This window comes from Gossypium hirsutum, chromosome D09 (assembly GCF_007990345.1).
Source record: "Gossypium hirsutum isolate 1008001.06 chromosome D09, Gossypium_hirsutum_v2.1, whole genome shotgun sequence".
NCBI lineage: Eukaryota > Viridiplantae > Streptophyta > Magnoliopsida > Malvales > Malvaceae > Gossypium > Gossypium hirsutum.
The window spans coordinates 48,257,430-48,274,959 of NC_053445.1; the positions used below are offsets into that span (position 1 = coordinate 48,257,430).

The 17,530-nt window shown below is 30.6% G+C and overlaps 1 protein-coding gene and 1 long non-coding RNA gene across 2 annotated transcripts; both read left to right on the plus strand.

The window, feature by feature from the left end:
- The first annotated feature begins 6,236 nt into the window (after positions 1-6,236).
- On the plus strand, positions 6,237-8,167 carry LOC107890733 (berberine bridge enzyme-like 18). Its single transcript, XM_016815260.2, has one exon. It carries the CDS (start codon positions 6,382-6,384, stop codon positions 7,984-7,986), a length of 1,605 nt encoding a protein of 534 aa, XP_016670749.1. The 5' UTR covers positions 6,237-6,381; the 3' UTR covers positions 7,987-8,167.
- Positions 8,168-10,027: 1,860 nt separating this feature from the next.
- On the plus strand, positions 10,028-13,267 carry LOC121220970 (uncharacterized). Its single transcript, XR_005918251.1, has 3 exons — positions 10,028-10,198; positions 11,052-11,099; positions 12,745-13,267. It is a non-coding gene; the product is annotated as an uncharacterized lncRNA (long non-coding RNA).
- The last annotated feature ends 4,263 nt before the right edge of the window (positions 13,268-17,530 follow it).

Here is a 17,530-nt window from a genome sequence, read left to right on the forward strand (position 1 = left end):
GGGTGCAACCGGATCAATTGACAGCACCCGTATTTTGTATGATAAATACGAGTTTTTTTTAGTATACGGGAAAAAAAGTAAAAAAAAATATTTGAAATATTTACTGTTCACGCTAGAGAATATTTCATGTTTACTCGTCTTTTCTTGTAGGGAATATTTACTGTTCACGCCAGAAAATATTTTATGTTCATCTTCATTCATTTCTTACTTTTGCATCATTTTTATTGGTCCTGGTAAACAATTATATATCATTTTTTCGTTGTTTTTATCACATCCGTCAGGTTGGTGCCGCTTGACAGCTTGGCTGCACTAGCCTAACGGCTGACACGGAAGTGATCATTTGATCACAAGTTCGTGTTTTTAATACTGAAAATATTAAAACACGAGTTTTTTTTCAGCAATTTTGTTTTTAAAACTGATGCAGCCAAGCTGTCAGGTGGCACCAGCCTGACGGAAGTGACCACGAGTTCGTGTTTTTAATATCGGAAAAAAATTAAAGCACGAGTTTTTTTTAGCTAATTTTTTTTAAAAAAAAATTTGGGTGTTGCCTAACACATTGGTGACACCAAATAATTTTTTTTTTTACTTTTTTTCCGTATACTGAAAAAAACTTGTATTTACCATACAAAATTCGAGTGCCGCCAATTGATCCGGCTGCACCCAAAAAAATGAATTTTTTATTAGAAATAAAGTGGTGCCGTCGATTGGTCAGGCGACACCCCTATTTTACTGTGTATTTTACCTATTCTCGTAAATATTATTTTTATTATCCTATTTTCGTATATATTGATTTATTTTATATTATTCATGTAAAAAACCTAAACTAATTATATATTAGTACTTTTTAAAAAAATATATAATTAAATTTGTGTTTGTTTTACCAATTCCATATGAATATTTTACCTTTTATAATGACTCAAAATTTTTAATTATTTACAAAAATAACTCATTTTAATCATATTTTGAACAGTAAACGTCGATGCTACCATTGTCGTTGGCGGCATTGGACTAAAGTATAATTATATAAAACGTTCATGGAATGAAGCAATTACCCTCTTTAGATTGGATTAAAAAAGGGGTGACGACATTTCTCCCACGGCACCAATTAAATGCTTTTAAACTTTTGATCTAATCACATGTTAGGTTTGTTCACTTTTGAAATTAAATTTAAATAGCCCTTAAAAAATATAAGAATAACAAAAACAAACCCTATTCAATTTTTTTAAAAAAACAATAAACTTAAAAAACTATATAAAATTATTATTTAAATTACCCAAATATATCCCTCGAGAATTTCCTTAAGTTTTAAATAAGAATTTTTGACTTGAGGAAAATTCTTAAGGGATATATTTGGGTAATTTAAATAAGAATTTTATGTAGTCTTTTAAGTTTATTGTTTTAAAATAATAATAATAAAATTTAAAAAGGGTTTATTTTTATTATTTTTATATTTTTAAGGGCTATTTAAATTTAATTTTAAAAGGAGATAGACTTAAGTATTTAATTGGTGCCCCGATAGGAATGGCGCCACCCTTTTTTAATCCAATCTAAAAGGTTAATTATTTCATTAGGTCCCTCAACATTTTTTATAATTATACTTCAGTCCAGTGTCGCCAATGACATCGATGACATCCATTATTGTTTAAAAAAATTAGAGGTGGTAACGCGAATGGCAATGGCGTCATCGACGTTTATTTTTCAAAACGGGCCATTTACGTACATAATTTTCAAAGTGAGCTATTTTCATAAATAATTAAAAGTTTTGGGTTACCTTCATAAAAAAGCGGGATATTTTTTTAGATGTATATTAAAATTAATTTTTTTTCAAAAAATAATTAAATTGGTGTCAACATGCGGTCCAAATCACCAACCAATCAGCAGACAGCCACCTACTAAAGATTTGAAAAGAACAATTATCCTCATTTATAATAAAACTTTAATAATTCTTTCAAATTATTTTTAATTAAAGAAAAAAAAGTACAAAAGGAATTTCTTAGGCTTTTTTTTTACTTAAATAATACAAAAAATAAAATTAATAACTAAAATAGCATGCCCATGAGATTATTTATCAAAATGGTATGTTTTTACTGGTGCTGCCTGTCAAATTGGCGGCACCGGATTGAAATGTAATGATATAAAGTATTTAGGGACTTGATATGAAAATTTTCTATTTTGATAACCTTAAATGTGACTAATTTCCTTGTAAACCCTCCTTATATATATATATTTATTCCCTTCAACTCACTACATTATGTTTAAACAAGCCCTTAACTTATTTTTGTAGTTAAATAAGCTCTTAACCTATGATTTTTACTCATAAAAGCCATTTATTTTAATATTAAAGTAAATATATTTTAAATTTCAAGCTCTTATCTTAATTTCTTGTTGATGCAATAAAAATTATATACACTTTAACATCAACATAAAATCTAAAAAAGTAATCAAAATTTTTCAAAAGAGTAGTTAAGAATGTCATGTATATAAGCACTCTCAAGAAATTTTAAAATTTTATTTTTTTATTTAATAAACTATTCTCGTCACATCTATATCAACATAAAATGCGAATTGGTTTATATTTTTAAAATAGTTTTACTTTAATATTAAAAATTAGGATTTTCATGGGTAAAAATCATAGTTTAAGGGTCTATTTAAAAGCTTGTTTAAACAAAATATAATAGTTTAAGTGCTTTTTAGTGTATTAGCCTTCCATCTATGTTTTCATTGATTTTAATGCAGGTGCCAGTTCAACAACATATAGTCTAGTAAGGCTAATATACTAAAAAGCCCTTTAATATAAGTAAAATATATTTACTTTAATATTAAAATAAATGGATTTTATGAGCAAAAATTATAAGTTAAGGGCTTGTTTAACTACAAAAATAGGTTAATGACTTGTTTAAATATAATGTAGGACTTGAAGGGGAATATATATATATATATATATATAAAAGGAGGTTTACAAGGCAGTGAGCCACATTTAAGGTTTGATGCCACAGAGCACCTTTTCACCTTTTTTTCTAGCAGCCACTCAAAATAGAAAATTTACTTATCAGGTCCCTGAATACTTTAGATCATTACATTTTAGTCTAGTACTGCCAATTTGATAGGCGGCACCAATAAAACCATACCATTTTGATAAATAATCTCATGGGCATGTCATTTCAGTTATTAATTTTATTTTTTGTATTGTTTAGGTAAAAAAGCCAGTTAGTTAAGATAACTTTGATGAATTTGTTAATAATCTTGATAACTTTAGATGTTATAAATTAGATTACACAAATTATAAATTTCAAAATTATTAAAAAAGAGTTATACTCGAAATCTCTAAAACCGAAATTAACATAAGAAAAAAACCCTCGATTAATTAACCCATTGCACTTGGTTCCATAAATTAACCAAATTAGATTGCATTTACTTGTCACAAACAAAGGCATGGATTATTTATATTTTAAAATTTTCTAAAATTTTAAATTTCTTCTTTCAAATACATACATATTATAATATAATAACATATGAAAAATTCTTTTTAACCTTACTTATAAAAAAATAGTTAATTACATTATTTAATATATTATGTTCTTGTCGTAGCTTCAAATAAATTAAAATTTTGATTAATAATTTCAAGGATTGCGTGTATCCATCTCCATTATCACACTGTCATTTAAAAGATTTCCTAATGTTTTATTATAAAATATAAAACCTTTTGGTGGGGAAACAAAATCAACTACGGTAAGCAACGTGTTTTTTTATATAAAAATAATACTAAAAAGTAATTAAATAAAAAAAATATATGGGAAACAGATTATTTATAAAAATATAATATTTTCTATAGTGAATATCGGGGCTATTTTACCAAAAAAAGCCTTTTTTTAATATTTATCGAAAGAGGCCAGTTTTTAATTATTTATTGGAATGGTCCATTTTTCGCGAAATCGCGCCACGTCAGCGCGATGTCAGGGTAAATGGCAGGAGGTCGCGTCCACGTCAGCGCGACCTGCTGACGTGGAGGGAAATCGCGCCTATGAGGACGCGATTTGCTGACGTGGCATGAACAGTTTATGTTTTTAGCTTGGAAAACTTTAAAAGGCCATAACTTTTGGCTCGGTTGTCCGATTGAGACGAATTTTTTTTTGATTTCGAATAACTTTTCGAGATCTACATGCTGACAAACAGATGAAGGCAGTTTGCCACAGTTTTCGTCGAAAAAGATCCTTTTTGCCCCTAAATTTCGATTTTTTCGGTTTAAAATTGAATTTTGAAACATTCAAATCATTATTTTCCTTATTTATTTGAAGTAAACACCGGATCTTTTTTACAGAATTGTCTTATATCATCCTGTTATTCATTATAAGTCAGCTCATTCCACTTTTGAGAAGTTTCCTAAAATTTTCCATTTTATTCAATTTAGTCCCTAAAACCTAAATAGTCATATTTTCAAATCTAAGCTTCGTTTTTCAATTCAAATTCAATTTCATCCTTCCATAACATTCAAATATTCTTAAATACAAAAATTTCATGCTAATTTTGAAATAATTACACTTTAGTCCATATACTCGTAACTAACAAATTATACTTTACAAATTAGTCCCTATTCATCTCTAAGCAGTTTTTCAACGCGTAGATCTCGAAAATTTATTTGAAATAAAAAAAATCGTCTCAATCGGACAACCGAGCCAAAAGTTATGGCCTTTCAAAGTTTTCTAAGCTAAAAACATAAACTGTTCATGCCACGTTAGCAAATCGCGTCCTCGTATGCGCGATTTCCCTCCACGTCAGCAGGTCACGCTGACGTGGACGTGACCTCCTGCCATTTACCCTGACATCGCGCTGACGTGGCGCGATTTCGCGAAAAATGGACCATTCCGGTAAATAATTAAAAAACTGTCCCATTTCGGTAAATATTGAAAAAAAGGGGCTTTTTTTGGTATTTTTCCCGAATATCGGGCACCACCATTTTTTTTTCAATTATCATGCATTTTTTTAAAAATATTTTTTTAAGTGTGATAAACCAAAAGGTTTAGAAATCTGATACGAATCTTTCTCTTTTAGATTGATTGTTGTTTTAGGGGATTATTGCTTCATAAACCCTTCATTGCTTTTTTTTTATGATACTTTCATTTTGTGGGGAATTCAAATATAGAACATATGACATTTAAACTATATATATATGTTAGCTTTTAATGTATATATGCTCACCCTTTGTACCAGATTAATTACTTTTGGGTGAAATGTAGAGTAAAATTTTAAAGGTTAAAATACGCTCAATGTTATTATATTCTTCGTATATTTAAAATTTAGTTTCTATACTTTTATTTTCAAGACTTTAGTTACTTTATTTTTTGAATTGAAAATTTTAGGTCAATTTGTTTACACCATTACGATTCTTCTGTTGAATTTGCTGGTGTAATATTTTGAAATTAAAAAAATATACTCTCTAATTATCCATATAATAAAAAGTGACATTGTAATGAATTTGAATTTAATAGAGAATTTTAAGGGTGCTAATATTTCTTAAAAATTCATTTCAATATTTTTAAAAAAGTATTTAATTTAATTAATGGAATTATAAGAGTTGAGATATCAAATCATGTCAAAATTAAAGTTTTATTTCAAAAATAAAATATAGAGATTGAATTTTAAATTTGAGCCAAATATAAGGATCAAAACTAAAAATTAACCATTATTATATAATCTCAAAATAAGAGAGGGATTAAAACTAAAATTTAGCCACCATCTATTCGTGTAAAAAAAATGAAAAAGAACAAGTTTCAGGTAATGAGAGGGACTAAAGTGGTTATTTTAAAAAATACAAGCACCTTAAAAATAATAATAAATAAAGAAGGGTTTATGAAGCAATTATTCGCTAAAACATATTTGGTGCTACCACACTCTTAGACAGAGCCCTTAATCTTTTTTTTTTACAACAACTAATCTAAAAGGAAAAGTTTCATATTAGGCCCATGAGCTTTTTGATTTTTAACACTTCAATCCGATATTGCCACTGTATCTAACAACACTAATAAAAAAATCATTTTTTTAAAAACTATATATTGTATGATGATTGGGAAAAAATTAAAGTGACACTACCAACCAATCAAACAGTACTAATATTTATTATAAAAAACATTTTATTTTCGTAATTATTCAGTTGGGGAAAGATTAAAGTACTCGGAGAAGATGCGGCTAAGCAAATTACTATTCTTTAGAGTTTTTTTCCCCTGGAGTAGACTTTACAAAATAATATACTACAAAAATAAACATCTCAAACTAATTATGACATCACGAAATATAGGAATATGATAGATATAATAATGGCTAGGCAATGCTATATAAAGAAGGCAAAATGTAACTCACCCCCATGCTCACAACCAGCTCAGGAAAATGAAGTTCCTGCAGTACTCTGTGCTTCCATTTCTTTTAGTCGTTGTAATATTGTCATTGAGTGGGGCAACTTTAGTTCATTCTCATGGGGATTTCCTTCATTGCCTATCTCTTCATTTAGCAAATTCTTCTACCATTTCTAAGGTTATTTACATGCGAAATAATCCCTCATATTCATCTGTTTTGAATGCTTCTATTCAAAATACCAGGTTCTCCACACCAGCTACCCCTAAACCCTTGGCCATTATTACACCACTCAAAACATCCCATATCCAATCAACAATTTACTGTTCCAAAAAACATGGATTGCAGCTTAGGATTCGAAGTGGCGGTCATGATTTCGAGGGTCTTTCTTATGTTTCTGAAGTTCCATTTGTCATCCTTGATCTGCTCAACTTTCGAGCAGTTGAAGTTGATACAAAGAATAAAGTTGCCTGGGTTCAATCTGGTGCAACTCTAGGTGAATTGTATTACGGAATTGCTGCAAAGACCAAAACACTCGGCTTCCCTGCTGGTGTTTGCCCCACTGTGGGCATTGGTGGGCATTTTAGTGGGGGTGGATATGGCATATTGGTCCGCAAGTACGGTCTTGCTGCTGATCATATAATTGATGCTCAATTGATTGATGCTAATGGAAGGATTCTTGATAGAAAATCCATGGGCGAAGATTTGTTTTGGGCCATCCGAGGCGGAGGAGGAAATACCTTTGGGATTGTTCTTGCTTGGAAAATAAAGTTAGTCCCCGTTCCAGTTGTTGTAACTGTGTTTACAGTCAACAAGAACTTGGAACAAAATGTAACCAAAATTCTCCATCGATGGCAGTACATACCTCACAAGCTTCCCGATGATTTATATGTGGATGTAGGGATAACGAAGGTGAGTTCCAGTCAAGCAGGGAAGAAAACAGTTCAAGCTGCTTTCATAGCGTTGTTTCTTGGTGGGGTTGATGAGCTGATTCCATTGGTCCAAGAAAGGTTTCCAGAGCTGGGACTAGCCAAAGAGAATTGCAGCGAAATGAGTTGGGCTGAATCCGTTCTTTACCTTGGTAGAGCTCCAAGAACATCTCTGGATATGTTGCTTGATAAAAATGTTATTCCAAGAACAATTTTCAAAGCCAAATCAGACTACGTCAAGGAACCCATCCCCGAAAGTGGAATCGAGGGGTTCTTGTCCATGTTTCTTGAGAAAGAAGCTGACTTCGCTTCAATGTTAATGGTGCCTTTCGGAGGAAAAATGGAAGAGATCCCAGAAAATGAACTACCTTACCCGCATAGAGCAGGCAACTTGTTCCAAGCCTCGTACATTGTGGGATGGAGAAAAGAAGAAAATGCAGAATCTGGAAAATACATAAGTTGGATCCGAAGATCTTACAGTTATATGGCGACTTATGTTTCAAAATCTCCAAGAGAAGCATATTTTAATTATAGGGATTTGGATATTGGATCTAATAACATTAGTGGCTATACAAGTTACCAACAAGCTAGTATTTGGGGTTTTAAATATTTCAAGAATAATTTCAAAAGACTGGTACAGGTAAAGACCATGGTTGATCCAATGAATTTCTTCAGAAATGAACAAAGTATCCCTCCTCTTTCATCGCCATGAAAGAAGAAAGGTTACTGGGGTTGAAGACTTTAGAGCTTTTAGTTAAACATGAACAAAGATATCCGTTGAAAGTGGTATTATATTGCAAAGTGAAGAGGTCCTCTGTCACTCATCACTAACAAATCTATCCTGATGAATAATTTAATGCAAAATCTACTAATTATATCACAATTTTACCTTAGTTTTACAACAAATATTTCATACTTTTTGTTTCGTCATATAATATTTTTGGCTTAAACTTCACTATAACAAACAACTTCAAATCAGACTTTTGTTTTTATATAAATATGAGATAGAGTATTTTTTTAGTAGTCTCAAAATTATACATAAGTTTTGATTTAATGTTTAATTTTAATTTGGTACCATTTGACGTACGTAAAATTTTACTTGTGGTTTAAAATTTAAATACATCAATTTATTTTTATATTAGATAAATATTATTATTTATGTATGCAATATATAAACATAAAATAATGTTATATCAATAATTATATTAATAAATTATAAGAATGGAATCAAATCAAAATTTCATATATAAATTACACAAAATTAAAATTGATGTATATGATTGCGTTTTTAAATTTATCCCATAAATTTATCACCAATTTAATATATATATATACAACACATTTATTGAATTAATAGTGTATTAATGCACCACAATGCAAATAAACAAGCCATTAAAACTTTATCTTAATAGCTTTAAGAGTTTAGGTTTATATAATAATAATATTTTCATCCTCAATTTGTAATGTACTAAAAACATATTTTTCACAAGTTAACTTATAATCATTTTTATCATATTTTATTAATTTTAATTACTAATTTTTAATTATTTACATAATTTATTTTGGAAAAAGAGGAGGGAAATTTTTTGTTTATTTTTTTTAAAAAAAATCTCACTTTTTACTAATAATTTCAATTTAAAATTTATATCAATTATTCTTTAAAAATAAATAAGTATTTTTCTTACTTAAATAACAAACGAGTAATAAACAAATTTAAGAATACAAAGCATGTGGGCCCTGTGAACCCCCAGCAGATCTATCCATTCATTTTAAATACTTGATTGAATTAAAATATATTTAAAGATTAAAATATATTTTATTTTTAAATTTTAATTATTTTATTTTATTTTAAAAAATTCAGTTACGTTGATACATAACATCAACATTAGTAATTGACAGAGGAAAAGGAGTGCACTGGTGATGGAGCAAAGGAGAAGAAGATAATAAAAATGGGGAATTGGAAGTCCCGTCTCCCAAGAGGTTTTTAGAATTTTATTATATAGGGAAGTTATTCGGGTTAGAACTCGGGTTAAGTTATTATATATTTTATTATAAAGTAACTCTTTTGAGACAAATTTATACGCATAGAACGTGATATTAAATCAAGCGAATTGTTTGGATATCAAAGGTCGCAATCTTAAATCAAGCGAACCATAAAAATGACAGTCGCGATATCAAATCAAGCAAACTGTTAGAATATCGAAGGTTGCGATCTTAAATCAAGTAAACCATAAAAATGTTATTCATGTTGTTAAATCAAGCGAACTGTTAGAAGACCGAATGCCGCAATTTTAAACCAAGTGAACCGTAAAAATGACAGCTACGATCTTCAATCAAGCGAAATGTAAAAATGAAATTCATGATATTAAATCAAGCGAACTGTTAGAATATCAAAAGTTGTCATCTTAAAATTTGAGATGAAAAAATAATTTTTTTGTTTGAGATAATATATAAAAGCCAAAAGTTTTGAGTATGAAAATCCATTCCCCAATAGTTAGTTGCAGAAGTAGAGTTCCTATACCATACACTAGAGGTGATCATGGGTTGGGTGGTCCAGCCCGGCCTGACGGCCCGCCCAAAAAATGGGAGGGTTCGGGTACAAATATATGCCCGAAATATAGGTTTGGGTAAAAAAGATGCCAGTTTAGAAAATGGGCCGGCCCTCGGGTAAATTTTTTTATTAAATATATATATATTTATTTTTAAAATATACTACTTTTAGTTTTAAGTTTTAAGTTTTGTTTCACATCCGACAGTTTTCCAAAATCCCTAACCCTATCGTGCCCTCCTCCCTTTTTTTCCCAATTCCAAAATCAAGCTACCTCCACCGAATCACTGATCCACCTCCGGTCCTCCACCCAATTCCAGAATCAAGCATTTAAGGGTCTGTTTATTCCCGAATCGCCAACAAATTCGTATTTAAGGTAAACTGTTTGTTTATTCGTTAATATTCTTATGATTTTTTATGTTAATTATTTTGATTTTTGGGTAATAATGTTGCTAAATTTATTCGTTAATGTCTATGGAAAGAAGTAGAGATATTGAATAATGATTTTTTTTTCTTTTTTCTTTTATAATCTGAATGATGGATTTCTAGGATTCTCTTCCATGCCCTGAGAATGGTTTTACCCTATGCTTATTTCTCCAGACTGTGGTATCAAAATAAGGTTTGAGCTTAGGTGATTTGAGCATGTTTTGGGATGACTCAATTTTTTGAAAGCCTACAACTTAGTCAAGAGCAAATCTCAAGCTAATTCATAATTTAAGCCATAATCTTGCTTTGGAATTTCAGTTGAGTTAGCATGTGTTGGTAATACACATGTTCTAACTTATGTAGGTTTGAACTTCATTCAAGGTAAAGAAGTCTATCTATGTGTTCTTAGCAAATTTTAATTTACTTAATTTTCGTTGTATTTTGCTTAATTGTAGCGTCGTATTTTGCTTAATTTTCGCGTTTGAATCTTTTAAGAAATCATTAACAATGGATCCCTTCCATTTTCTGTCTGTTTGTTTCTGGTTAATCCGGGTAACTTTATTTCCTTCTTCTTCTTGTATGAAATGAAATTTGTCAATTAGCTTTCTGTTAATCTATGATTCAATCAAATAATTAAGCGGCAAACGTTCGTTTATATGTTTATATCTGGAAATGAAGTTCTCAGAATTTTGAAATTACATGGGATTCGAGTTTAATGAATTTATTATAATGTTTACTGAGATCACAAGCTTAGTTTCTTCATTTAATCTCATCTTTTTTGTTTTTGCTTTCTTTTATTGCAGAAACAAGCGACATTGAAATCAATTTGGCTTACCTTAGCTTGCTTTCCCGTAAGCTTTCATTTACATTTTCTTTTTAGAATTTAATTTAATTTGATTTGATTTTATTTTACTTTGTACAACATTTTGCTATTAAATGCAGGATTAGCAGATTTTCTAGTTATGCTAAAATTATTTATCTATTAGTAGGAAAATAATGAGATTGAGAAACGGAGATGCTTCTATTTATGAATTTGGATTAGATTTTTGCAGTTTGAATTTCATTAATTTCTTTTTTTGGTACATATGTAATTTAGCTTTTAGAATAAGTATGACTATCTCAATTGTTTAAACGCAAATGATAATTTCTAGTTTAGGTTTATATATACAATATTATGCTTTTTACGTTTATATATAAATTTGAAATCTAATAAATATTTTTGTTCCATTCAATTCTTATTCCTTTTTTGTTTGTGTTTTCACACTCTAATTTATTAGGAATTTTTAATTTTAAAGATTTTTTTTTAAATTTCATGTAATGATCTGATGATCAAATGTGTTCACTGCCTCAGATGTGGTCTGGGTTCGAGTCGTATTAGTTACGTTGATTGGACTTTGTCTTGTTATTATAATTTACAAAAAAATAAAAATACTTCTTTACATTTTAATTTACTAGAATTTCTTGATCTTGGTTAGAGTCTTTTAAATGCTTTGTTGAATTCAATCTAATTAAAAGGGGATAAAAACATCAACATCAATCATCCATTCACAAATTTGGTCTTTAATTTTCTCCCTCTTTATTATTCTTGTTTTCTTTATTTTAATTAGGATTACTTGAATCAAGTTTTAAATTCTAAATCATGTCATATTCGTCAAAGTAGTTAATCATATTCTAATCTCTCTTACTGAACTAATTTCCACTCCATTAATTCAATATTTACATAGGTGCTATAACTTTTCCTCTACATAACGGACTTTCAAAGTTAAACTATTTTATCTAGTTTTCATTTGTAGACCATGATATCTTTTTAAAATTATTTCAAATTTTTTTATACAAGGTAATTTTAAAGATAACTGATTGTAGCTTAAAATTATTTCAAAAGTTAGTATGAATTTTATTAAAAAAACATTTAATAACAAATTGGGTAAGTTTAAAATTACAACATAGATTGTAGCTTAAAATATAAGAATACATAAATAATTTTATATTAATAATTTATGAAAAATGAATTAATCATAAATCTCCATGCAGGTACAACAATTAAAGTTAATAAAATAGAGCATCCTTCTCATCATCTTTAACATCTAGCCTAGAAAACTAAAATCAAAATTATTTTTATATCATTGAAGTAAGTAAAAATCCAATAAAAATCCAATAATTTTAACCTATTTGTTTGGCGAATACTCCATCCAACATCTCCATTCTCATAACCTTCCAATCCCAACTGCACAAACCACCATATTATGATCCTTAGCCTTTTCCATTCTACTTTTAATTTGCTTTCATTTAATTTATAAGTTTTTCTTCTGTTGTATTATATATATCAGGCACAATGACACTGTTGTGCTCGAAATTTCACATTATAGCCTTGTTCTCTTTCATGCTTCGCTGCTCAATTGTGGCTGCTACACAATATTTATGTTCAGTTATTTAATTTTAATACATGTATATATATTCAATAACCGAGTTATAAATAAGATTATTTTTGGATTTCAGGACTTGAGTTTTTACGATTATGGCTAGTTCGAACACTCCTATACCTGTGGATGATGGGTTTAATGAGTATGAAAGTGCTCTCAAACGTCAAAAGTCTACCACTTCAAAGGTGTGGGATGAAATGACAAAGCTTGAATGCGAGAACAAAAATGAATTGAAGGCACAATGTAATCACTATAAGACTATCTTCTCTGTTAAGTCTTCTAGTGGAACCTCTCATTTAAGACGTCATCTAAATAGATGTTTGAAAAAAGTTAATAAGGACATCACTCAATACACCATAGCCACTCAACCATCACCAGAAGGTGTTCCATCTATCAAAAACTACAAGTTTGATGTTGATGAGTGTCATCAAGCTATTTTTACTTTTCTTGTGTGTGGCAAGCATTCATTTAGGACAGTTGAAGAACCGGGATTTAAATACATGATGAGAATTGCTAGTCCTAATTTTAAGAATATAAGTAGACATACAACTGATAGGGATGTCCTAATGTATTATGCAAAAGAGAGAGATCGTGTTAAAGAAGAGTTGGCTAAAGCACCTGGTTTAATTTGTCTAACTTCTGATAATTGAAACTCGGAGCATACTAATGATGAATATATTTGCATTACTGCTCATTGGGTTGACAAAGATTGGAAGCTACAAAAGAAAATCATAAGGTTTAGACATTTATTTCCTCCGTATAATGGTTTGAACATAGCGGATGAACTTGTTTTATGTTTATCTCAATGGGGTATAGATAAGAAAATTTTCAGCATCACTTTGGATAATGCTTCTTATAATGATGTTATGGTTTCTTGTCTTAAAAATTGTTTTCGTGCAAACCGAGCTATTTTGTGTGATAGTGCTTTTTTTCAAGTTAGATGTTGTGCACATATATTGAATCTTATAGTTAAAGCTGGTTTGGAGCTTGCTGATGATGTTGTTGGTAAGATTCGAAATGGAATTAGGTACATAAAAAAGTCAGAAATTCGTAGGAAAAGATTTTATGATGTGGCCGACAAAAGTTTTCATTTGAATGTGACCAAAAAGTTACGTCAAGATGTGTGTATGAGATGGAATTCTACTTATTTGATGCTTGAATCTTCTCTTTACTATAAAGATGTGCTAGATTATTGGGGCCAACGGGATAAAACTTATCAAATATTTGCACTTTCTAACGAGGAGTGGAGAAATGTTGCTATTATTTGCAAATTTTTGAAAGTCTTTTATGATGTGACTTGTGTTTTTTCTGATTGTAATTATCCAACGGCTAATTTTTATTTTAAAAGGGTTTGAAAGGTTTACAAGGTCTTGCTTGATACAGTTAAAGGTCTTTATTCAGTTTTAACTCGAATGGTTAAGCAAATGCAAGAGAAATTTAATAAGTATTGGGCTGAGTATTCATTGATGTAAAAATAGAATATCGGTAATGACAATATATCGCAAAGAAAATAAAAATAGAAATAAAAATAAAGAACATACAGATTTTACGTGGAAACCCTTTCGGGAAAAAACCACTGGCAGAGGAGAAGAAAATTCACTATGTCGAATTCGAATTATTACAAGAGGAGTAGACTATGTCTATTTATAGGTTTGTAAAACCATATTCTAATAGGAGTGAAACACCTTATTCTAATCAATATCAAATAGATGGACTTTAATAAGGTTTAAAAAACCTTATTCTAAAATAAAATAAAAGAAGAATAATTCTATAGGGATTTTACTTTTATTTTATTTTACCACAGTATTTTATTTAAATAAGGATTCGGGTCACTTAATTCTAACAATCTCTACCTTGACACGAATTCTTAATGAATAAGTTTTTCATCGCGAACTCTCAACGAACAAGTTCTCCACCTCTTCCATAAAACCCTTTAAGGGTTTATCTTCAACAATGAATACCAACCAAGTCTAAACAATGCTCAAACTTGGTTATAGGAAGTGACTTAGTCATCATATCTGCAGGATTTTCATGAGTACTAATTTTACTCACAACAATATCACCACGAACAATAATATCATGAACAAAATGATACCGAACATCAATGTGTTTTGTTCTCTCATCAAAGATTTGATCTTTTGTAAGGAATATGACACTCTGACTGTCACAAAATATTGTATTGATTTGAAGGTCTTCATTGAGTTCACTAAAGAGTCCCTTCAACCAAATAGCTTCTCTACAAGCCTCAGTAATCGCCATGTATTCAGCTTCAGTGGTAGACAAAACGACTGTAGTTTGCAAAGTGGCTTTCCAACTGATTGCACAACCTCCGATTGTAAAGACGTAAACTGTGAGAGATCTTCTTCTATCGATGTCTCCAGCAAAATCAGCATCAACATACCCAATGATTCCATCTCTAGTTCTTCCAAACTGTAAGCAAACATCAGTAGTACCTCGTAAGTATCTTAAAACCCACTGAACTGCTTTCTAATGTTCTTTACCAATATTCGCCATGTACCTGCTAACTGCACTAATTGCATATGATAAATCTGGACATGAACAAACCATGGAATATATGAGAGATCCCACTGCACTAGAGTATGAAACATGTGACATGTACTCAATCTCATCATCTGATTGTGGAGACAAAGCTGATGAAATTCTGAAATGGGCTGTTAAAGGAGTACTAGCAGGCTTAGCATTCTGCATATTGAATCTGCAAAGAACTTTCTCAATGTACCCCTTCTGACTTAGGTACAATTTATTTGTTTTTCTATCTCTGAGAATCTCTATACCAAGTATCTTCTTTACTGGTCTCAAATCTTTCATCTCAAATTCTTCACTTAGTTAGGCTTTCACCTTTCTTATCTCTCATTTATCTTTCTTTGCTATCAATATGTCATCAACAAAAAGGAGTAAATACACAAAAGAACCATCACTATTTTTCTTAAAGTAAACACAACTGTCAAAGCTACTTCTTTTAAAATTATGAGAAGTTATAAAGGAATCAAACCTCTTATACCACTGTCTTGGTGACTATTTCAAACTGTAAAGGGACTTTTTCAGCAATCAAACATAGTCCTCTTTTTCTAAGACTGTAAAACCCTCTGACTATTGCATGTAAATATCCTCTTCAAGTTCTCCATGCAAAAATACAATTTTTACATCTAACTGCTCAAGCTCCAAATCATGCATGGCCACAATACCAAGCAAAGCTCGAATCGAACTATGCTTCACAACTAGAGAGAACACATCTGTGAAGTCCACTTTTGGAATTTAACTGTAACCCTTTGCAACAAGCCTTACTTTATATCTGGGTTCTTCAACTCTTGGAGTCCCCTCTTTCTTCTTAAACACCCATTTACAAAGAACAACCTTTTTACCTTTAGGAAGTTTCACAAGATCCCATGTTTTATTTTTGTGTAGTGATTCCATCTCCTCTTGCATAGTAAACATCCATTTTTCTGAGTCTTCACAACTAACTGCCTCAGAATAACTAGATGGCTCTTGGTTTGCATTTATATCTTTAGCCACATTTAAAACGTAAGCAACTAGATCAGCCTCAGCATACTTCTTTGGAGGTTTAATTTCTCTTCTAGTTCTATTTTTGGCTATAGTGTATTGTGGTGAAGAAGCAACTCTATTTTGAATTTTTGTACTGACTTTAGTAGTCGACTCTGTTGTAGATTCTGTATCAATCTGATGCTCCACCTACCTTTGATTTTCTTTATTGAAAGAGTCTTAAAGAGATAAGTTAGGTAGCATAGCAGTTTCATCAAAAACATCTCTGCTAATCACAACTTTTCTATTTTCAGGATACCATAACTTATACCCTTTTACACCAGCTTTATAACCAAGAAAAACACATTTAATGGATCTCGATTCCAATTTTTCATTATCAATATGAGCATATACAAGACAACCAAAGATCTTTAATTCAGAATAGTAAGCAGGATTACCAGACCATACCTCTTGTGAAGTCTTTTTCTCAATGGAAACGGATGGAGATTGGTTGATAAAAAAACATGCAGTAGAGGCTGTTTCAACCCAAAATGACTTTGGTAAGTTGGCATTTGACAACATACATCGAACCTTCTCCATAATCATTCTGTTCATTCGTTCTACAATGCCGTTTTGTTGTGGAGTATGATGAACTGTCAAGTGTCTCACGATTCGTTCTGACTTGCACAGTTTATTAAACTCATCAGAACAAAACTCTAAACCATTGTCTATATGGAGATATTTTATTTACTTTCTTGCCTGTTTTTCAATCATGGTTTTCTAAGACTTAAATGCGGAAAACACATCACTTTTCTGCTTCAGGAAGAACGCCCACACTTTTCTAGAAAAATCATCAATAAAAGTTAGCACATAATTAGCTCCACGTCTCGAAGGCACTCTGGATGGCCCCCACAGATCAGAATGAATATACTCCAACGTTCTTTTTGTGTTATGGATTCCTCTGGTGAATCAAACTCTCTTTTGCTTCCCAAAAACGTAGTGCTCACAGAACTTCAGTTTGCAAATTCCTTGCCTATCAAGAAATCCTCTTTTGCTTAATTCTGCCATGCCATTTTCACTCATATGCCCTAGGCGCGTATGCCAAAGTTTAGTAATATCATCATCTGACAAGGAAGAGGATGCGACAGCTACATCACCAGTAACAGTAGAACCCTGCAAAACTTATAACTTAGTAGTCTTTCTCTGCCCTTTCATCACAACGAGGGAACCTTTGGAAATCTTCAAAACCCCACTTTCAGCTATGTATTTGTACCCTTTTGAATCAAAAGTACTCAACGAAATTAAATTTCTCTTTAATTCTGGAACATGTCGTACGTCACTAAGTGCTCTAACAACTCCAT

Excerpts from the sequence above, each read along its gene's own strand:
- LOC107890733 (XM_016815260.2), top strand. The coding sequence starts at position 6,382 with ATGAAGTTCCTGCAGTACTCTGTGCTTCCATTTCTTTTAGTCGTTGTA.